General features: G+C 44.2%; 1 protein-coding gene across 2 annotated transcripts in view; it reads right to left on the reverse strand.

Annotated features, from left to right (window-relative positions):
- Window positions 1-2,426: 2,426 nt before the first annotated feature.
- ADAM33 (ADAM metallopeptidase domain 33) overlaps window positions 2,427-22,911 on the reverse strand; it is a 169,591-nt gene continuing 149,106 nt past the window's right edge. For both annotated transcript variants that reach the window (XM_038745299.1, XM_038745298.1), the window contains exons 19-21: window positions 20,331-20,433; window positions 7,065-7,198; window positions 2,427-3,029 (exon numbers count right to left, since the gene is read on the reverse strand). In XM_038745299.1, coding sequence (XP_038601227.1) covers window positions 2,990-3,029; window positions 7,065-7,198; window positions 20,331-20,433 — 277 coding nt within the window. In that variant the 3' untranslated portion in view covers window positions 2,427-2,989. The remainder of the gene's footprint in view (window positions 3,030-7,064; window positions 7,199-20,330; window positions 20,434-22,911) is intronic.

The raw sequence follows: 22,911 nt of genomic DNA on the forward strand, positions 1-22,911 counted from the left end.
GTAGGCGCTCAACAAATACGATTGATCCCCGTGATTCTGGCTCCTCATCTTCGGGAAGTCCTTCTGGCATTCTGACCATCATCCCAAGTGCTTAGTATAGTGTTTTGCACACAGTAGGCGCTCAACAAATACAATTGATTCCAATGACTCTGGTCCCTCATCCTCGGGAAGTCCTTCTGGCATTCTGACCATCATCCCAAGTGCTCAGTATAGTGTTTTGCACGCAGTAGGCGCTCAACAAATACGATTGATTGATTGATCCCCATGACTCTGGCCCCTCATTCACAGGAAGTCCTTCTGGCAATCTGACCATCATCCCAAGTGCTTAGTATAGTGTTTTGCACGCAGTAGGCGCTCAACAAATACGACTGATTGACAGTGTGGCTCAGTGGAAAGAGCACGGGCTTTGGAGTCAGAGGTCATAGGTTCAAATCCCGGCTCCACCACGTGTCTGCTGTGTGACCTTGGGCAAGTCACTTAACTTCTCAGAGCCTCATCTGTAAAATGGGGGTGATAACTGTGAGCCCCATGCGGGACAACCTGATCACCTTGTATCCCCCCCCAGCGCTTAGAACAGTGCTTTGCACATAGTAAGCGCTTAATAAATGCCATTATTATTATTATTATTATTCTCAGGAAGTCCTTCTGGCATTCTGACCATCATCCCAAGTGCTTAGTATAGTGTTTTGCACGCAGTAGGCGCTCAACAAATACGATTGATTGATCCCCGTGACTCTGGTCCCTAATTCTCGGGAAGTCCTTGTGGCATTCTGACCGTCATCCCAAGTGCTTAGTATAGTGTTTTGCACGCAGTAGGCGCTCAACAAATATGATTGATTCCAATGACTCTGGTCCCTCATTCTCGGGAATTCCTTCTGGCATTCTGACCATCATCCCAAGTGCTTAGTATAGTGTTTTGCACGCAGTAGGCGCTCAACAAATACGATTGATCCCCGTGATTCTGGCTCCTCATCCTCGGGAAGTCCTTCTGGCATTCTGACCATCATCCCAAGTGCTTAGTATAGTGTTTTGCACGCAGTAGGCGCTCAACAAATACGATTGATTCCAATGACTCTGGTCCCTCATCCTCGGGAAATTCCTTCTGGCATTCTGACCATCATCCCAAGTGCTCAGTATAGTGTTTTGCACGCAGTAGGCGCTCAACAAATACGACTGATTGACAGCGTGGCTCAGTGGAAAGAGCACGGGCTTTGGAGTCAGAGGTCATAGGTTCAAATCCCGGCTCCACCACGTGTCTGCTGTGTGACCTTGGGCAAGTCACTTAACTTCTCAGAGCCTCATCTGTAAAATGGGGGTGATAACTGTGAGCCCCATGCGGGACAACCTGATCCCTTGTATCCCCCCCCAGCGCTTAGAACAGTGCTTTGCACATAGTAAGCGCTTAATAAATGCCATTATTATTATTATTATTATTCTCAGGAAGTCCTTCTGGCATTCTGACCATCATCCCAAGTGCTTAGTATAGTGTTTTGCACGCAGTAGGCGCTCAACAAATACGATTGATTGATCCCCGTGACTCTGGTCCCTAATTCTCGGGAAGTCCTTGTGGCATTCTGACCGTCATCCCAAGTGCTTAGTATAGTGTTTTGCACGCAGTAGGCGCTCAACAAATATGATTGATTCCAATGACTCTGGTCCCTCATTCTCGGGAAGTCCTTCTGGCATTCTGACCATCATTCCAGGTGCTTAGTATAGTGTTTTGCACACAGTAGACGCTCAACAAATACGATTGATTCCAATGACTGGTCCCTCACTCTCGGGAAGTCCTTCTGGCATTCTGACCATCATCCCAAGTGCTTAGTATAGTGTTTTGCACGCAGTAGGCGCTCAACAAATACGATTGATTCCAATGACTGGTTCCTCATTCTCGGGAAGTCCTTCTGGCATTCTGACCATCATCCCAAGTGCTTAGTATAGTGTTTGGCACGCAGTAGGCGCTCAACAAATACGATTGATTGATTCCAATGACTCTGGTCCCTCATTCTCGGGAAGTCCTTCTGGCATTCTGACCATCATCATCAATCGTATTTATTGAGCGCTTACTATGTGCAGAGCACTGTACTAAGCGCTTATGACCATCATCCCAAGTGCTTATTATAGTGTTTTGCAAAGAGTAGGTGCTCAACAAATACGATTGATTGATTCCAATGACTCTAGTCCCTCATTCTCGGGAAGTCCTGACCGTCATCCCTCCCGTTGCAGGTTTGGCTCTTGCTCCTCCCTAGCCCTCCGAGTGAAGAACAACGGATTCCCGGCCCTCGGACCGTCAGAGACGGTCCTGGAGGGACGTTGTTTCTGCTCCGGCTGGAATCCCGAGGCCTGTGTTAACCGCCCCTGCTCGCCCACCCACCTCCAGACATCGGACGAAGGCCCCGTTGGAAAAGGTAAGAGACAGGACGCCGAGGGAAAATGTAAACCGTTTGTTGCCCCTCCAGGGTTGGCATCGGCTTGGCATCTCCCTCCCTCTCCTGCCCCGTTAGGGAAAAAAAAAAATGCGTCTTTCCCGTTAGGGAAAAAAAAAAATGCGTCTTTCCCCCGGACTGGATGCGGGGCAGGGTGATTTGAGGGGTGAACGGGATTTCCCTCCCAGATCCGTGAGGTAGGTGATGCTAAGTGTCGTTACCCTGCTGGGGGTCCGGGAATGGGAAAGAGCCAAGAGCCGGGGAGCGTCTTCACACCTCCCTGGCCTGGAGGAAAGTCGGAAGGATCTTCCCCGTCCCGCCCGCGCGTGAGACGGGGGAACTGAGAGCGGGAATGGGGACCGTCGGGGATGTCCTGGCCCTTCGTGGTCCCTTCCCCTTTCGGCGGCGCTTCCAAAAATAATTTCAGTTCTGGTTAAAAAGAAAGAAAGGAAGGAAGGAGGGCCGTCCCCTCCTGCCCCCCGCTTTTCCCATCCAGGAGGCTCTCGGCGGGTGCACAGTGCAAATCGGGGCGACTCTTCCCGACTCGGGCCGCTCGGCTCCCGGGGTCACTTTCTGGACGGGAAGGAGGCGGGAAGGAGGCTCGGCCTGCAGGAGGAAAGAGGGGAGAGGAGAGAATTCAATACCTGTCTGTACGCTTGTACGATTTATTACTCTATTTTATTTGTACGTATTTATCCTATTTATTTTACTTTGTTAATACGTTTTGTTGTCTGTCTCCCCCTTCTAGCCCGTGAGCCCGCTGTTGGGTAGGGACCGTCTCTATCTGTTGCCGACTTGGACTTCCCAAGCGCTCAGTACAGTGCTCTGCACACAGTAAACGCTCGAGAAATACGATCGAAGGACTGAATGAGTGGCACGTAGTAAGCGCTTAACCAATACCATAATTATTTTTTATTTTTATTGGATTTCCTCCCTTTATTCATCCCTCCCTCCACCCCACAGCACTTAGCCCGCTGTTGGGTAGGGACCGTCTCTATCTGTTGCCGACTTGGACTTCCCAAGCGCTCAGTACAGTGCTCTGCACACAGTAAACGCTCGAGAAATACGATCGAAGGACTGAATGAGTGGCACGTAGTAAGCGCTTAACCAATACCATAATTATTTTTTATTTTTATTGGATTTCCTCCCTTTATTCATCCCTCCCTCCGCCCCACAGCACTTAGCCCGCTGTTGGGTAGGGACCGTCTCTAGATGTTGCCGACTTGGACTTCCCAAGCGCTCAGTACAGTGCTCTGCACACACTAAACGCTCAATAAATACGATTGAAGGACTGAATGAGTGGCACGTAGTAAGCGCTTAACCAATACCATAATTATTTTTTATTTTTATTGGATTTCCTCCCTTTATTCATCCCTCCCTCCGCCCCACAGCACTTAGCCCACTGTTGGGTAGGGACCGTCTCTAGATGTTGCCAACTTTTACTTCCCAAGCGCTTAGTACAGTGCTCTGCACACAGTAAGCGCTCAATAAATACGATTGAATGAATGAATGACTGCGAAGGATTCGAAGCAGCTTCTCCCCCTCCTCCCCCTCTCCCTCCCCCCATCTTACCTCCTTCCCTTCCCCACGGCACCTGTATAGATGTATACATGTTTGTACATATTTATTACTCTATTTATTTATTTTACTTGTACATATCTATTTTATTTATTTTATTTTGTTAGTATGTTTGGTTTTGTTGTCTGTCTCCCCCTTCTAGACTGTGAGCCCGCTGTTGGGTAGGGCCCGTCTCTAGATGTTGCCAACTTGGACTTCCCAAGCGCTTAGTACAGTGCTCCGCACACAGTAAGCGCTCAATAAATACGATTGATTGATTGATTGATTAGTACAGTGCTCTGCACACAGTAAGTGCTCAGTAAATACGACTGAATGAATGAATGAGTGGCACATAGTAAGCGCTTAACAAATACCATAATTATTATTGGATTTCCTCCCTTTATTCACCCTTCCCTCCGCCCCACAGCACTTAGCCCACTGTTGGGTAGGGACCGTCTCTAGATGTTGCCAACTTGTACTTCCCAAGCGCTTAGTACAGTGCTCTGCACACAGTAAGCGCTCAATAAATACGATTGAATGAATGAATGACTGCGAAGGATTCGAAGCAGCTTCTCCCCCTCGTCCCCCTCTCCCTCCCCCCCATCTTACCTCCTTCCCTTCCCCACGGCACCTGTATAGATGTATACATGTTTGTACATATTTATTACTCTATTTATTTATTTTACTTGTACATATCTATTCTATTGATTTTATTTTGTTAGTATGTTTGGTTTTGTTCTCTGTCTCCCCCTTCTAGACTGTGAGCCCACTGTTGGGTAGGGACTGTCTCTATATGTTGCCAACTTGGACTTCCCAAGCGCTTAGTACAGTGCTCTGCACTCAGTAAGCGCTCAATAAATACGATTGATTGACTGATTGATTAGTACAGTGCTCTGCACACAGTAAGTGCTCAGTAAATCCGATTGAATGAGTGAATGAGTGGCACAGTAAGCGCTTAACAAATACCATAATTATTATTGGATTTCCTCCCTTTATTCACCCTTCCCTCCGCCCCACAGCACTTAGCCCACTGTTGGGTAGGGACCGTCTCTCTGTGTTGCCAACTTGTACTTCCCAAGCGCTTAGTACAGTGCTCTGCACACAGTAAGTGCTCAATAAATACGATTGATTGATTGATTGATTGATTAGTACAGTGCTCTGCACACAGTAAGTGCTCAGTAAATACGATTGAATGACTGAATGCTTGGCACATAGTAAGTGCTTAACAAATGCCATAATGATTATTATTGGATTTCCTCCCTTTATTCATCCCTCCCTCCGCCCCACAGCACTTAGCCCACTGTTGGGTAGGGACCGTCTCTAGATGTTGCCAACTTGGACTTCCCAAGCGCTTAGTCCAGTGCTCTGCACACGGTAAACGCTCAGTCGATACGATTGATTGATTATGTCCGTCCACATCCATAATTTAAGTATTTTTATTAATGTCTGTCTCCCCTTGTAGACCGTAAACTCACTGTGCCTCTGGCTCGGGACGCCTTCCCCTCCTCGAATCCCGCACAGTGACCGTCCCCACCGCCTTCCAAGCCTCATTGAAGGCCCGTCTCCTCCAAGAGGCCTTCCCAGATTAAGCCCCGCTTTTCCCGATCTCCCGCTCCCTTCCGCGTCGCCCGGACGTGCTCCCTTTGCTCTCCCCCTCCTCCCAGCCCCACGGGACTCATGTCCGGATACGTTGTTTTATTTCTTTGTATTACTGTATTATTACAAGCTTGTTGTGAGCAGGAAATGTGACTGTTTACTGTTGTGTCGTACTCTCCCAATCAATCAATCAATCAATCGTATTTATTGAGCGCTTACCGTGTGCAGAGCACTGGACTAAGCGCTTGGGAAGTCCAAGTTGGCAACATAGAGAGACGGTCCCTACCCAACAGTGGGCTCACAGTCTAAAAGACCCCTTAGTACGGTGCTCTGCACCCTGTAAGGGCTCAATAAGTATGAGGTAACTGAGGCTCAGAGAAGTGAAGTGACTTGCCCAAGGTCACACAGCAGGCAGGTGGCGGAGCCGGGATTCGAACCCACGACCTCCGACTCCAAAGCCCGGGCCCCTTCCACTGAGCCACGCTGCTTCTCTAAGCGCTTAGTACTGTCGGGTAGGGACTGTCTCTAGATGTTGCCAATTTGTACTTCCCAAGCGCTTGGTACAGTGCTCTGCACATAGTAAGCGCTCAATAAATACGGTTGAGGATAGTACAGCGCTCCGCACGCAGTAAGCGCTCAATAAATGCGATTGATTGATTGATTGATGTGCTTGGGTCCATCCCAGCGCTTAGTACAGTGCCTGGGACGTAGTAAGCGCTTACCTGTATATATGTTTGTACATATTTATTACTCTATTTACTTATTTATTTATCTTGTACATATCTATTCTATTTATTTTATTTTGTTAGTATGTGTGGTTTTGTTCTCTGTCTCCCCCTTCTAGACTGTGAGCCCGCTGTTGGGTAGGGACCGTCTCTATGATTGATTGATTGATGTGCTTGTGTCCATCCCAGCGCTTAGTACAGTGCCTGGGACGTAGTAAGTGCTTACCTGTATATATGTTTGTACATATTTATTACTCTATTTATTTATTTATTTATTTATTTACAGTGCTCTGCACATAGTAAGCGCTCAATAAATGCAATTGATGATGATTTATCTTACTTGTACATATCTATTCTATTTATTTTATTTTGTTAGTATGTTTGGTTTTGTTGTCTGTCTCCCCCTTTCTAGCCTGCGAGCCCGCTGTTGGGTAGGGACCGTCTCTAGATGTTGCCAACTTGGACTTCCCAAGCGCTTAGTCCAGTGCTCTGCACACAGTAAGCGCTCAATAAATACGATTGAATGAATGAATGAGTGGCACATAGTAAGCGCTTAACAAATACCATAATTATTATTATTGGATTTCCTCCCTTTATTCCCCCCTCCCTCTGCCCCACAGCACTTAGCCCACTGCTGGGTAGGGCCCGTCTCTATATGTTGCCAACTTGTGCTTCCCAAGCGCTTAGTCCAGTGCTCTGCACACAGTAAGCGCTCAATAAATACGATTGATGATGATGATGATGATGGAAGGAAGGGACTCACCGGAGGGGTCGGGAGGACGGGCGCGAGGAGGGTCCGGGGGCCACCATGACGAGCAGGGGCTGGGTCGGGGGCTGCTTGGCGAGGACCGGATTCCCGGGCAGGGGTCTGCGTGGGGCGGCCTGCTTCGGTGGGATCTGGAGCGGGAAGAGTAGGGCGGGAGCGTTAGAGGGGACGGAGGGGCAAGAGGATCCCGCGGTTGGGCAGGGATCATCTCCAGATGTTGCCAACTTGTACTTCCCAAGCGCTTAGTACAGTGCTCTGCACACAGTAAGCGCTCAACAAATACGACTGAATGAATGAATGGGAGAGAGAGAGAGATTGGAAGTAAGCGCTCAATAAATACGACTGAATGAATGAATGAATGGGAGAGAGAGATTGGAGGCAAAGAGAAGTAAGCGCTCAATAAATATGACTGAATGAATGAATGAATGGGAGAGAGATTGGAGGCAAAGAAGTAAGCGCTCAATAAATACGACTGAATGAATGAATGAATGGGAGAGAGAGATTGGAGGCAAAGAGAAATTAGCGCTCAATAAATACGACAATGAATGAATGAATGAATGGGAGAGAGAGATTGGAGGCAAAGAGAAGTAAGCGCTCAATAAATACGACGATGAATGAATGAATGGGAGAGAGAGAGATTGGAGGCAAAGAGAAGTAAGCGCTCAATAAATACGACAATGAATGAATGAATGGGAGAGAGAGAGAGATTGGAGGCAAAGAGAAGTAAGCGCTCAATAAATACAACTGAATGAATGAATGAATGGGAGAGAGAGATTGGAGGCAAAGAGAAGTAAGCGCTCAATAAATACGACTGAATGCATGAATGAATGGGAGAGAGAGATTGGAGGCAAAGAGAAGTAAGCGCTCAATAAATACGACTGAATGAATGAATGAGTGGGAGAGAGAGAGATTGGAGGCAAAGAGAAGAAAGCGCTCAATAAATACGACTGAATGAATGAATGAATGGGAGAGAGAGATTGGAGGCAAAGAGAAGTAAGCGCTCAATAAATACGACTGAATGAATGAATGAATGAATGGGAGAGAGAGATTGGAGGCAAAGAGAAGTAAGCGCTCAATAAATACGACTCAATGAATGAATGAATGGGAGAGAGAGAGATTGGAGGCAAAGGAAGTAAGCGCTCAATAAATATGACTGAATGAATGAATGAATGGGAGAGAGATTGGAGGCAAAGTAAGCGCTCAATAAATACGACTGAATGAATGAATGAATGGGAGAGAGAGATTGGAGGCAAAGAGAAATTAGCGCTCAATAAATACGACTGAATGAATGAATGAATGAATGGGAGAGAGAGATTGGAGGCAAAGAGAAGTAAGCGCTCAATAAATACGAATGAATGAATGAATGGGAGAGAGAGATTGGAGGCAAAGAGAAGTAAGCGCTCAATAAATACGACTGAATGAATGAATGAATGAATGGGAGAGAGAGATTGGAGGCAAAGAGAAGTACGCACTCAATAAATACGACGATGAATGAATGAATGGGAGAGAGAGAGATTGGAGGCAAAGAGAAGTAAGCGCTCAATAAATATGACTGAATGAATGAATGAATGGGAGAGAGAGGGATTGGAGGCAAAGAGAAGTAAGCGCTCAATAAATACGACTGAATGAATGAATGAATGGGAGAGAGAGATTGGAGGCAAAGAGAAATTAGCGCTCAATAAATACGACTGAATGAATGAATGAATGAATGGGAGAGAGAGATTGGAGGCAAAGAGAAGTAAGCGCTCAATAAATACGAATGAATGAATGAATGGGAGAGAGAGATTGGAGACAAAGAGAAGTAAGCGCTCAATAAATACGACTGAATGAATGAATGAATGGGAGAGAGAGATTGGAGGCAAAGAGAAGTAAGCGCTCAATAAATACGACGATGAATGAATGAATGGGAGAGAGAGAGATTGGAGGCAAAGAGAAGTAAGCGCTCAATAAATATGACTGACTGAATGAATGAATGGGAGAGAGAGAGATTGGAGGCAAAGAGAAGTAAGCGCTCAATAAATACGACTGAATGAATGAATGGGAGAGAGAGATTGGAGGCAAAGAGAAATTAGCGCTCAATAAATATGACTGAATGAATGAATGAATGAGAGAGAGAGATTGGAGGCAAAGAGAAGTAAGGGCTCAATAAATACGAATGAATGAATGAATGAATGGGAGAGAGAGTTTGGAGGCAAAGAGAAGTAAGCGATCAATAAATACGACAATGAATGAATGAATGGGAGGGAGAGATTGAGGCAAAGAGAAGTAAGGGCTCAATAAATACGACTGAATGAATGAATGGGAGAGAGAGAGATTGGAGGCAAAGAGAAGTAAGCGCTCAATAAATACGACTGAATGAATGAATGAATGAATGGGAGAGAGAGATTGGAGGCAAAGAGAAGTAAGCGCTCAATAAATACGACTGAATGAATGGGAGAGAGAGAGATATTGGAGGCAAAGAGAAGTAAGCGCTCAATAAATACGACTGACTGACTGAATGAATGAGAGAGAGATTGGAGGCAAAGATAAGTTAGCGCTCAATAAATACGACTGAATGAATGAATGAATGGGAGAGAAAGAGATTGGAGGCAAAGAGAAGTAAGCACTCAATAAATACGACTGAATGAATGAATGAATGGGAGAGAGAGATTGGAGGCAAAGAGAAGTAAGCGCTCAATAAATACGACTGACTGAATGAATGAATGGGAGAGAGAGATTGGAGGCAAAGAGAAGTAAGCGCTCAATAAATACGACTGACTGAATGAATGAATGGGAGAGAGAGAGATTGGAGGCAAAGAGAAGTAAGCGCTCAATAAATACGACGATGAATGAATGAATGGGAGAGAGAGAGATTGGAGGCAAAGAGAAGTAAGCGCTCAATAAATACGACAATGAATGAATGAATGGGAGAGAGAGAGATTGGAGGCAAAGAGAAGTAAGCGCTCAATAAATATGAATGAATGAATGAATGGGAGAGAGAGATTGGAGGCAAAGAGAAGTAAGCGCTCAATAAATACGACTGACTGAATGAATGAATGGGAGAGAGATTGGAGGCAAAGAAAAGTAAGCGCTCAATAAATACGACTGAATGAATGAATGGGAGAGAGAGAGATTGGAGGCAAAGAGAAGTAAGCGCTCAATAAATACGACTGAATGAATGAATGTATGGGAGAGAGAGAGATTGGAGGCAAAGAGAAGTAAGCGCTCAATAAATATGACAATGAATGAATGAATGGGAGAGAGAGATTGGAGGCAAAGAGAAGTAAGCGCTCAATAATTACGACTGAATGAATGAATGAATGGGAGAGAGAGATTGGAGGCAAAGAGAAGTAAGCACTCAATAAATACGACTGAATGAATGAATGAATGGGAGAGAGAGAGATTGGAGGCAAAGAGAAGTAAGCGCTCAATAAATATGAATGAATGAATGAATGGGAGAGAGAGATTGGAGGCAAAGAGAAGTAAGCGCTCAATAAATACGACTGACTGAATGAATGAATGGGAGAGAGATTGGAGGCAAAGAAAAGTAAGCGCTCAATAAATACGACTGAATGAATGAATGGGAGAGAGAGAGATTGGAGGCAAAGAGAAGTAAGCGCTCAATAAATACGACTGAATGAATGAATGTATGGGAGAGAGAGAGATTGGAGGCAAAGAGAAGTAAGCGCTCAATAAATATGACAATGAATGAATGAATGGGAGAGAGAGATTGGAGGCAAAGAGAAGTAAGCGCTCAATAATTACGACTGAATGAATGAATGAGTGGGAGAGAGAGAGATTGGAGGCAAAGAGAAGTAAGCGCTCAATAAATACGACTGAATGAATGAATGAATGGGATAGAGAGAGATTGGAGGCAAAGAGAAGTAAGCGCTCAATAAATACGACTGAATGAATGAATGAATGAATGGGAGAGAGAGATTGGAGGCAAAGAGAAGTAAGCGCTCAATAAATATGACAATGAATGAATGAATGGGAGAGAGAGAGATTGGAGGCAAAGAGAAGTAAGCGCTCAATAAATACGGCTGAATGAATGAATGAATGGGAGAGAGAGATTGGAGGCAAAGAGAAGTTAGCGCTCAATAAATACGACTGAATGAATGAATGAATGGGAGAGAGAGATTGGAGGCAAAGAGAAGTAAGCGCTCACTAAATACGACTGAATGAATGAATGAATGGGAGAGAGAGATTGGAGGCAAAGAGAAGTTAGCGCTCAATAAATATGACTGAATGAATGAATGAATGGGAGAGAGAGAGATTGGAGGCAAAGAGAAGTAAGTGCTCAATAAATACGGCTGAATGAATGAATGAATGAATGGGAGAGAGAGAGATTGGAGGCAAAGAGAAGTAAGCGCTCAATAAATACGGCTGAATGAATGAATGAATGAATGGGAGAGAGAGAGATTGGAGGCAAAGAGAAGTAAGCGCTCAATAAATACGACAATGAATGAATGAATGGGAGAGAGAGAGATTGGAGGCAAAGAGAAGTAAGCGCTCAATAAATACGACTGAATGAATGAATGAATGGGAGAGAGAGATTGGAGGCAAAGAGAAGTAAGCGCTCAATAAATACGACTGAATGAATGAATGGGAGAGAGAGATTGGAGGCAAAGAGAAGTAAGCGCTCAATAAATATGACAATGAATGAATGAATGGGAGAGAGAGAGATTGGAGGCAAAGAGAAGTAAGCGCTCAATAAATACGACAATGAATGAATGAATGGGAGAGAGAGATTGGAGGCAAAGAGAAGTAAGCGCTCAATAAATACGACTGAATGAATGAATGGGAGAGAGAGATTGGAGGCAAAGAGAAGTAAGCGCTCAATAATTACGACTGAATGAATGAATGAATGGGAGAGAGAGGGATTGGAGGCAAAGAGAAGTAAGCGCTCAATAAATACGACAATGAATGAATGAATGGGAGAGAGAGAGATTGGAGGCAAAGAGAAGTAAGCGCTCAATAAGTATGAATGAATGAATGAATGGGAGAGAGAGAGATTGGAGGCAAAGAGAAGTAAGCGCTCAATAAATACGACTGAATGAATGAATGGGAGAGAGAGATTGGAGGCAAAGAGAAGTAAGCGCTCAATAATTACGACTGAATGAATGAATGAATGGGAGAGAGAGGGATTGGAGGCAAAGAGAAGTAAGCGCTCAATAAATACGACAATGAATGAATGAATGGGAGAGAGAGAGATTGGAGGCAAAGAGAAGTAAGCGCTCAATAAGTATGAATGAATGAATGAATGGGAGAGAGAGAGATTGGAGGCAAAGAGAAGTAAGCGCTCAATAAATACGACTGAATGAATGAATGGGAGAGAGAGATTGGAGGCAAAGAGAAGTAAGCGCTCAATAATTACGACTGAATGAATGAATGAATAGGAGAGAGAGGGATTGGAGGCAAAGAGAAGTAAGCGCTCAATAAATACGACAATGAATGAATGAATGGGAGAGAGAGAGATTGGAGGCAAAGAGAAGTAAGCGCTCAATAAGTATGAATGAATGAATGAATGGGAGAGCAAGAGATTGGAGGCAAAGAGAAGTAAGCGCTCAATAAATACGACTGAATGAATGAATGAATGGGAGAGAGAGAGATTGGAGGCAAAGAGAAGTAAGCGCTCAATAAATATGACTGAATGAATGAATGAATGAATGGGAGAGAGATTGGAGGCAAAGAAGTAAGCGCTCAATAAATACGACTGAATGAATGAATGAATGGGAGAGAGAGATTGGAGGCAAAGAAAAATTAGCGCTCAATAAATACGACTGACTGAATGAATGAATGAATGGGAGAGAGATTGGAGGCAAAGAGAAGTAAGCGCTCAATAAATACGAATGAATGAATGAATGGGAGAGAGAGATTGGAGGCAAAGAGAAGTAAGCGCTCAATAAATACGACTGAATGAATGAATGAATGAATGGGAGAGAGAGATTGGAGGCAAAGAGAAGTAAGCGCTCAATAAATACGACGATGAATGAATGAATGGGAGAGAGAGAGATTGGAGGCAAAGAGAAGTAAGCGCTCAATAAATATGACTGACTGAATGAATGAATGGGAGAGAGAGAGATTGGAGGCAAAGAGAAGTAAGCGCTCAATAAATACGACTGAATGAATGAATGAATGGGAGAGAGAGATTGGAGGCAAAGAGAAGTAAGCGCTCAATAAATACGACACAATGAATGAATGAATGGGAGAGAGAGTTTGGAGGCAGAGAGAAGTAAGCGATCAATAAATACGACAATGAATGAATGAATGGGAGAGAGAGATTGAGGCAAAGAGAAGTAAGGGCTCAATAAATACGACTGAATGAATGAATGGGAGAGAGAGAGATTGGAGGCAAAGAGAAGTAAGCGCTCAATAAATACGACTGAATGAATGAATGAATGGGAGAGAGAGATTGGAGGCAAAGAGAAGTAAGCGCTCAATAAATACGACTGAATGAATGAATCAATGAATGGGAGAGAGAGATTGGAGGCAAAGAGAAGTAAGCGCTCAATAAATACGACAATGAATGAATGAATGGGAGAGAGAGAGATTGGAGGCAAAGAGAAGTAAGCGCTCAATAAATACGACAATGAATGAATGAATGGGAGGGAGAGAGATTGGAGGCAAAGAGAAGTAAGCGCTCAATAAATACGACTGAATGAATGAATGGGAGAGAGAGAGATATTGGAGGCCAAGAGATGGCCAGGGAGATAGGAGATGGAGGGAGAGATCAGAGACATACAGTGGGAGAGATCAGCGATAGAGATCAGGGACAGAGGGAGAGATCAGAGACATAAAGAGACCAGAGGGGAGAGGTTACGACAGAGAGATCGGGAACACAGAGAGAGAAAATAATCAATCAATCAATCGTGTTTATTGAGCGCCTACTGTGTGCAGAGCACTGGACTAAAGGGCTTGGGAAGGACAAGTTGGCAATATCTAGAGACGGTCCCTACCCAACAGCGGGCTCACAGTCTAAAAGGGGGAGACAGAGAACAAAACCAAACATACTAACAAAATAAAATAAACAGAATAGCTATGTACAAGTAAAATAAATAGAGTAATAAATATGTACAAACATATATACAGTAAAATAAATAAATAAATAAATAAATAGATCTTTCCTTCTGTCTCTACTCTCACTGTCTTTTATCTGTCTCCATCGTTGATCTCTGTGATCTCTCTCCGCCCCCCCTTTCCTTCTGTTATTCTGTATATATGTATATATTTGTACATATTTATTACTTTATTTATTTATTTATTTTATGGTATATATGTATATATGTTTGTACGTATTTATTATTCTATTTATTTATTTATTTATTTTACTTGTACATATCTATTCTATTTTATTTTGTTAGTGTGTTTGGTTTTGTTCTCCGTCTCCCCCTTTTAGACTGTGAGCCCACTGTTGGGTAGGGACCGTCTCTATATGTTGCCAACTTGGACTTCCCAAGCGCTTAGTCCAGCGCTCCGCACACAGTAAGTGCTCAATAAATATGATTGATTGATTGTTTGATCTGAGAGATCAGAGACAGAAGGATCAGAGACAGAGGGGATGATCAGAGAGGGAGAGGTCAGATGGGGACCCCCCGAGACCCAAGAGACAGAGGGTGAGATGATCAATCAATCAATCGTATCTATTGAGCGCTTACTGTGTGCAGAGCACTGTAGTAAGATGATATGTATATATGTTTGTACATATTTATTACTCTATTTATTTTACGTGTACATATCTATTCTGTTTTATTTTGTTAGTATGTTTGGTTTTGTTCTCTGTCTCCCCCTTTTAGACTGTGAGCCTGCTGTTGGGTCTCTATATGTTGCCAACTTGGACTTCCCAAGCGCGTAGTCCAGTGCTCCGCACCCAGTAAGCGCTCAATAAATACGATTGATTGATTGATTGATCGAGTTGGACGGCCAAGACGGGATGGGGGCGAGCCGAGTTGGGTACCCACTGTCGGGTAGGGGCCGTCTCTCTATGTCGCCAACTTGGACTTCCCAAGCGCTTGGTCCAGCGCTCTGCACACAGGAAGCGCTCAATAAATACGATTGATGATGATGATGATGATGATGACGACGACTCACCGAGGGGCTGCGGCCGGGGTCACTGGGCAGAGGCCTCTTGGGGGCCGGGGCCGGGCCGGGGGAGCGTCCGCGGGGCGGCGGGGGCCGGGCCGGCCTGGAGTCTGGGGTCCGGGCCGGTCCGGGGGCCGGCCGCAGGGGCCGCACCACGTTGACCGGCTGGGATCCGCCTGGCTTCGGGGGGAACCGGCCCCGCTCTTCCTGCGCGGGAAAAGAGGAAAAGGAGGTCGACCTGTGTTCCCTCCATTTCCCTTTCCCAGTGGACATTCCCAAACGTGGAGTCCAGTGCTGTGCGCTCAGTAAGTGCTCAATAAGTACGAATGAATGAATGAACGAATGCCACCCATCCCATCCCACCCGCGCTCTGGTCGGACCCACGGTGGATGGAGGCCGGGCCTGGGTGTCGGAAGGGTTCTCAATAAATACGATTGATTGATTGATTGATTCTAATCCCAGCCCTGCCACTTGCCTGCTTTCACAAGTTGCATCACTTTTCCGGGCCTCAGTTGCCTCATCTGTCGAATGGGGGATCGAGACGGTGAGCCCCGAGTGGGACAAAGGGTTGTGCCCAACCCGGTGTACTTGTACTTAATAATAATAATGCTGGCATTTGTTAAGCGCTTACTTCAGTCAATCAATCAATCAATCAATCAATCGTATTTATTGAGCGCTTACTATGTGCAGAGCACTGTACTAAGCGCTTGGGAAGTACAAATTGGCAACACATAGAGACGGTCCCTACCCAACAGTGGGCTCCCAGTCTAAAAGGGGGAGACAGAGAACAGAACCAAACATACCAACAAAATAAAATAAATAGGATAGAAATGTACAAGTAAAATAAATGAATAAATAAATAAATAGAGTAATAATACTTACTTAATAATAATGATACTAATGTTGGCGTTTGTTAAGCGCTTACTTAATAATAATACTACTAATGTTGGCGTTTGTTAAGCGCTTACAATGTGCAAAGCGCTGGGGGGGGGATACAGAGTGATCAGGTTGTCCCACGTGGGGCTCACAGTCTTAATCCCCATTTTACAGATGAGGGAACTGAGAGAAGGAAGTGACTTGCCCAAGGTCACACAGCAGGCAGGTGGCGGAGCCGGGATTCGAACCCACGACCTCTGACTGCAAAGCCCGGGCTCTTTCCACTGAGCCACGCTGCTTCTCTAAGCGCTTATGTGTTGCCAAGTTGTACTTCCCAAGTGCTTAGTACAGTGCTCTGCACACAGTAAGCGCTCAATAAATACGATTGATTGATTGATTGACAAAGGATTGCGTCCAACCCGATGTACTTGTACTTCCCAAGCGCTTAGTACAGTGCTCTGCACACAGTAAGCGCTCAATAAATACGATTGATTGATTGATTGATGTGCTTGTGTTCATCCCAGCGCTTAGTACAGTGCCTGGGACGTAGTAAGCGCTTACCTGTATATATGTTTGTACATATTTATTACTGTATTTATTTATTTATCTTACTTGTGCATATCTATTCTATTTATTTTATTTTGTTAGTATGTTCGGTTTTGTTCTCTGTCTCCCCCTTCTAGACTGTGAGCCCGCTGTTGGGTAGGGACCGTCCCTATGTGTTGCTGATTTGTACTTCCCAAGCGCTTAGTACAGTGCTCTGCACACAGTAAGCGCTCAATAAATACGATTGACAAAGGATTGTGTCCAACCGGATGTACTTGTACTTCCCAAGCGCTTAGTACAGTGCTCTGCACACAGTAAGCGCTCAATAAATACGATTGATTGATTGATTGATGTGCTTGTGTCCATCCCAGCGCTTAGTACAGTGCCTGGGACGTAGTAAGCGCTTACCTGTATATATGCTTGTACATATTTATTGCTCTATTTATTTATTTATCTTACTTGTCCATATCTATTCTATTTATTTTATTTTGTTAGTAGGTTTGGTTTTGTTCTCTGTCTCCCCCTTCTAGACTGTGAGCCCACTGTTGGGTAGGGACCGTCTCTATATGTCGCCGACTTGGACTTCCCAAGCGCTCAGTACAGTGCTCTGCACACAGTAAGCGCCCAATAAATACGATTGATGATGGCGATTTATTTTATGTGGACTTGTAATTCCCAAGCGCTTAGTACAGTGCTCTGTGACGGCTCAATAAATTCATTTCACTCATTCAGTCATATTTATTGAGCGCTTACTGTGTGGACTTGTACTTCCCCAGCACTTAATACAGTGCTCTGTGAGGGCTCAATAAATTCATTTCATTCATTCAGTCGTATTTATTGAGCGCTTACAGTGTGGACTTGTACTTCCCAAGCACTTAGTACAGTGCTCTGTGAGGGCTCAATAAATTCATTTCATTCATTCAGTCGTATTTATTGAGTGCTAACTGTGTGGACTTGTACTTCCCAAGCACTTAATACAGTGCTCTGTGAGGGCTCAATAAATTCATTTCATTCATTCAGTCGTATTTATTGAGCACTTACAGTGTGGACTTGTACTTCCCAAGCGCTTAGTACAGTGCTCTGTGAGGGCTCAATAAATTCATTTCATTCATTCAGTCGTATTTATTGAGTGCTAACTCTGTGGACTTGTACTTCCCAAGCACTTAATACAGTGCTCTGTGAGGGCTCAATAAATTCATTTCATTCATTCAGTCGTATTTATTGAGCGCTTACAGTGTGGACTTGTACTTCCCAAGCGCTTAGTACAGTGCTCTGTGAGGGCTCAATAAATTCATTTCATTCATTCAATCATATTTATTGAGTGCTTACTGTGTGGACTTGTAGTTCCCAAGCGCTTAGTACAGTGCTCTGTGAGGGCTCAATAAATTCATTTCATTCATTCAGTCGTATTTATTGAGCGCTTACAGTGTGGACTTGTACTTCCCAAGCGCTTAGTACAGTGCTCTGTGAGGGCTCAATAAATTCATTTCATTCATTGTCGTATTTATTGAGCGCTGTGTGGACTTGTACTTCCCAAGCACTTAATACAGTGCTCTGTGAGGGCTCAATAAATTCATTTCATTCATTGTCATATTTATTGTGCACTTACAGTGTGGACTTGTACTTCCCAAGCGCTTAGTACAGTGCTCTGTAAGGGCTCAGTAAATTCATTTCATTCATTCAGTCGTATTTATTGAGCGCTTACAGTGTGGACTTGTACTTCCCAAGCGCTTAGTACAGTGCTCTGTAAGGGCTCAGTAAATTCATTTCATTCATTCAGTCATATTTATTGAGCACTTACAGTGTGGACTTGTACTTCCCAAGCGCTCAGTACAGTGCTCTGTAAAGGCTCAGTAAATTCATTTCATTCATTCAGGCGTATTTATTGAGCGCTTACAGTGTGGACTTGTACTTCCCAAGCGCTTAGTACAGTGCTCTGTGAGGGCTCAATAAATTCATTTCATTCATTCAGTCGTATTTATTGAGCGCTTACTGTGTGGACTTGTACTTCCCAAGCACTTAGTACAGTGCTCTGTGAGGGCTCAATAAATTCATTTCATTTATTCAATTGTATTTATTGAGCGCTTACTGTGTGGACTTGTACTTCCCAAGCGCTTAGTACAGTGCTCTGTGAGGGCTCAATAAATTCATTTCATTCATTCAGTCATATTTATTGAGCACTTACAGTGTGGACTTGTACTTCCCAAGCGCTCAGTACAGTGCTCTGTAAAGGCTCAGTAAATTCATTTCATTCATTCAGGCGTATTTATTGAGCGCTTACAGTGTGGGCTTGTACTTCCCAAGCGCTTAGTACAGTGCTCTGTGAGGGCTCAATAAATTCATTTCATTCATTCAGTCGTATTTATTGAGCGCCTACTGTGTGGACTTGTACTTCCCAAGCGCTTAGTACAGTGCTCTGTAAAGGCTCAGTAAATTCATTTCATTCATTCAGGCGTATTTATTGAGCGCTTACAGTGTGGACTTGTACTTCCCAAGCGCTTAGTACAGTGCTCTGTGAGGGCTCAATAAATTCATTTCATTCATTCAGTCGTATTTATTGAGCGCCTACTGTGTGGACTTGTACTTCCCAAGCGCTTAGTACAGTGCTCTGTAAGTGCTCAGTAAATTCATTTCATTCATTCAGTCATTTTTATTGAGCACTTACAGTGTGGACTTGTACTTCCCAAGCGCTCAGTACAGTGCTCTGTAAAGGCTCAGTAAATTCATTTCATTCATTCAGGCGTATTTATTGAGCGCTTACTGTGTGGACTTGAACTTCCCAAGCGCTTAGTACAGTGCTCTGTAAAGGCTCAGTAAATTCATTTCATTCATTCAGGCGTATTTATTGAGCGCTTACAGTGTGGACTTGTACTTCCCAAGCGCTTAGTACAGTGCTCTGTGAGGGCTCAATAAATTCATTTCATTCATTCAGTCGTATTTATTGAGCGCCTACTGTGTGGACTTGTACTTCCCAAGCGCTTAGTACAGTGCTCTGTAAGTGCTCAGTAAATTCATTTCATTCATTCAGTCATTTTTATTGAGCACTTACAGTGTGGACTTGTACTTCCCAAGCGCTCAGTACAGTGCTCTGTAAAGGCTCAGTAAATTCATTTCATTCATTCAGGCGTATTTATTGAGTGCTTACTGTGTGGACTTGAACTTCCCAAGCACTTAGTACAGAGCTCTGTGAGGGCTCAATAAATTCATTTCATTCATTCAGTCGTATTTATTGAGCGCCTACTGTGTGGACTTGTACTTCCCAAGCACTTAATACAGTGCTCTGTGAGGGCTCAATAAATTCATTTCATTCATTCAGTCGTATTTATTGAGCGCTTACTGTGTGGACTTGAACTTCCCAAGCACTTAGTACAGAGCTCTGTGAGGGCTCAATAAATTCATTTCATTCATTCAGTCGTATTTATTGAGCGCCTACTGTGTGGACTTGTACTTCCCAAGCGCTTAGTACAGTGCTCTGTGAGGGCTCAATAAATTCATTTCATTCAGTCAGTCATATTTATTGAGCGCTTACAGTGTGGACTTGTACTTCCCAAGCGCTCAGTACAGTGCTCTGTGAGGGCTCAATAAATTCATTTCATTCAGTCAGTCGTATTTATTGAGCGCTAACTGTGTGGACTTGTACTTCCCAAGCACTTAATACAGTGCTCTGTGAGGGCTCAATAAATTCATTTCATTCAGTCAGTCATATTTATTGAGCGCTTACAGTGTGGACTTGTACTTCCCAAGCGCTTAGTACAGTGCCCTGCACAAAGTAAGGCTCACCTTGCGGGGCGCGCTGGCGGGCCGGACGGGCGGGGGCAAGTTCCTCAGGGTGAAGGCCGCGTTGGCGTGGCCCCTGCCGCCTTGGGGGGCCAACGATCGGGTCCTGGGGGGCAAGAAAGGAGGCTAAACCCGGCGGGCACTGACACAGACGCCCCTTCACATGTACTGAGCGCCTACTGCGTGTACAGCACTGTACTCGGCCCTTGGGAGAGCATATTGTCCGCTCCCAAGCGCTCAGTACAGTGCCCCGCACACAGTAAGCACATGGCACGGACACAAGCCGGGACAGGGGGAAAAGTGCACAGACAGATAATAAAAATAACGACGACGGCATTTGTGAAGCGCTTACTATGTGCCAAGCACTGTTCTAAGCGCTGGGGGGGGATACAAAGTGATCAGGTTGTCCCACGCGGGGCTCACAGTTTTAATCCCCATTTTACAGATGAGGGAACTGAGGCCCAGAGAAGTGAAGCGACTTGCCCAGAGTCACCCAGCTGACAAGTGGCGGAGCCGGGATTCGAACCCATGACCCCCGGCTCCCAAGCCCGGGCTCTTTCCACTGGGCCACGCTGCTTCTCTACTAGGCCGTGAGCCCGCTCACGCACCAGCACAAAATACTGTGCTCTCCCAAGCGCTTAGTACAGTGCTCTGCACAAAGTAAGGGCTCAGTAAATTCATTTCATTCATTCAGTCGTATTTATCGAGCGCTTACTGTGTGGACTTGTATTTCCCAAGCGCTTAGTACAGTGCTCTGCACAAAGTAAGGGCTCAGTAAATTCATTTCATTCATTCAGTCGTATTTATTGAGCGCTTACTGTGTGGACTTGTACTTCCCAAGTGCTTAGTACAGTGCTCTGCACAAAGTAAGGGCTCAATAAATTCATTTCATTCATTCAATCATATTTATTGAGCACTTACTGTGTGGACTTGTATTTCCCAAGCGCTTAGTACAGTGCTCTGCACAAAGTAAGGGCTCAGTAAATTCATTTCATTCATTCAGTTGTATTTATTGAGCACTTACTGTGTGGACTTGTACTTCCCAAGCGCTTAGTACAGTGCTCTGTAAGGGCTCAATAAATTCATTTCATTCATTCAATCATATTTATTGAGTGCTTACTGTGTGGACTTGTAGTTCTCAGGTGCTTAGTACAGTGCTCTGTAAGGGTTCAGTAAATTCATTTCATGCATTCAGTCATATTTATTGAGCGCTTACTGTGTGGACTTGTACTTCCCAAGTGCTTAGTACAGTGCTCTGCACAAAGTAAGGGCTCAATAAATTCATTTCATTCATTGTCGTATTTATCGAGCGCTTACTGTGTGGACTTGTACTTCCCAAGCGCTTAGTACAGTGCTCTGTAAGGGCTCAATAAATTCATTTCATTCATTCAGTCGTATTTATCGAGCGCTTACTGTGTGGACTTGTACTTCCCAAGTGCTTAGTACAGTGCTCTGCCCAAAGTAAGGGCTCAATAAATTCATTTCATTCATTCAATCATATTTATTGAGCACTTACTGTGTGGACTTGTACTTCCCAAGCGCTTAGTACAGTGCTCTGCACAAAGTAAGGGCTCAATAAATTCATTTCATTCATTCAATCGTATTTATTGAGCACTTACTGTGTGGACTTGTACTTCCCAAGCGCTTAGTACAGTGCTCTGTAAGGGCTCAATAAATTCATTTCATTCATTCAATCATATTTATTGAGTGCTTACTGTGTGGACTTGTAGTTCTCAGGTGCTTAGTACAGTGCTCTGTAAGGGTTCAGTAAATTCATTTCATGCATTCAGTCATATTTATTGAGCGCTTACTGTGTGGACTTGTACTTCCCAAGTGCTTAGTACAGTGCTCTGCACAAAGTAAGGGCTCAATAAATTCATTTCATTCATTGTCGTATTTATCGAGCGCTTACTGTGTGGACTTGTACTTCCCAAGCGCTTAGTACAGTGCTCTGTAAGGGCTCAATAAATTCATTTCATTCATTCAATCGTATTTATTGAGCGCTTACTGTGTGGACTTGTACTTCCCAAGCGCTTAGTACAGTGCTCTGTAAGGGCTCAATAAATTCATTTCATCCATTCAATCGTATTTATTGAGCGCTTACTGTGTGGACTTGTACTTCCCAAGCGCTTAGTACAGTGCTCTGCACAAAGTAAGGGCTCAATAAATTCATTTCATTCATTGTCGTATTTATTCAGCACTTACTGTGTGGACTTGTACTTCCCAAGCGCTTAGTACAGTGCTCTGTAAGGGCTCAATAAATTCATTTCATTTATTCAATTGTATTTATTGAGCACTTACTGTGTGGACTTGTACTTTCCAAGCGCTTAGTACAGTGCTCTGTGAGGGCTCAAGAAATTCATTTCATTCATTCAGTCATATTTATTGAGCGCTTACAGTGTGGACTTGTACTTCCCAAGCGCTTAGTACAGTGCTCCATAAGGGCTCAATAAATCCATTTCATTCATTTATTGAGCGCTTACTGTGTGGACTTGTACTTCTCAAGTGCTTAGTCCAGTGCTCTGCACACAGTAAGCCCTCAATAAATACGATTGAATGAGTGAATGAATAAATATGATTGAAT

Source organism: Tachyglossus aculeatus, chromosome 4, assembly GCF_015852505.1.
Source record: "Tachyglossus aculeatus isolate mTacAcu1 chromosome 4, mTacAcu1.pri, whole genome shotgun sequence".
Taxonomy (NCBI): domain Eukaryota; kingdom Metazoa; phylum Chordata; class Mammalia; order Monotremata; family Tachyglossidae; genus Tachyglossus; species Tachyglossus aculeatus.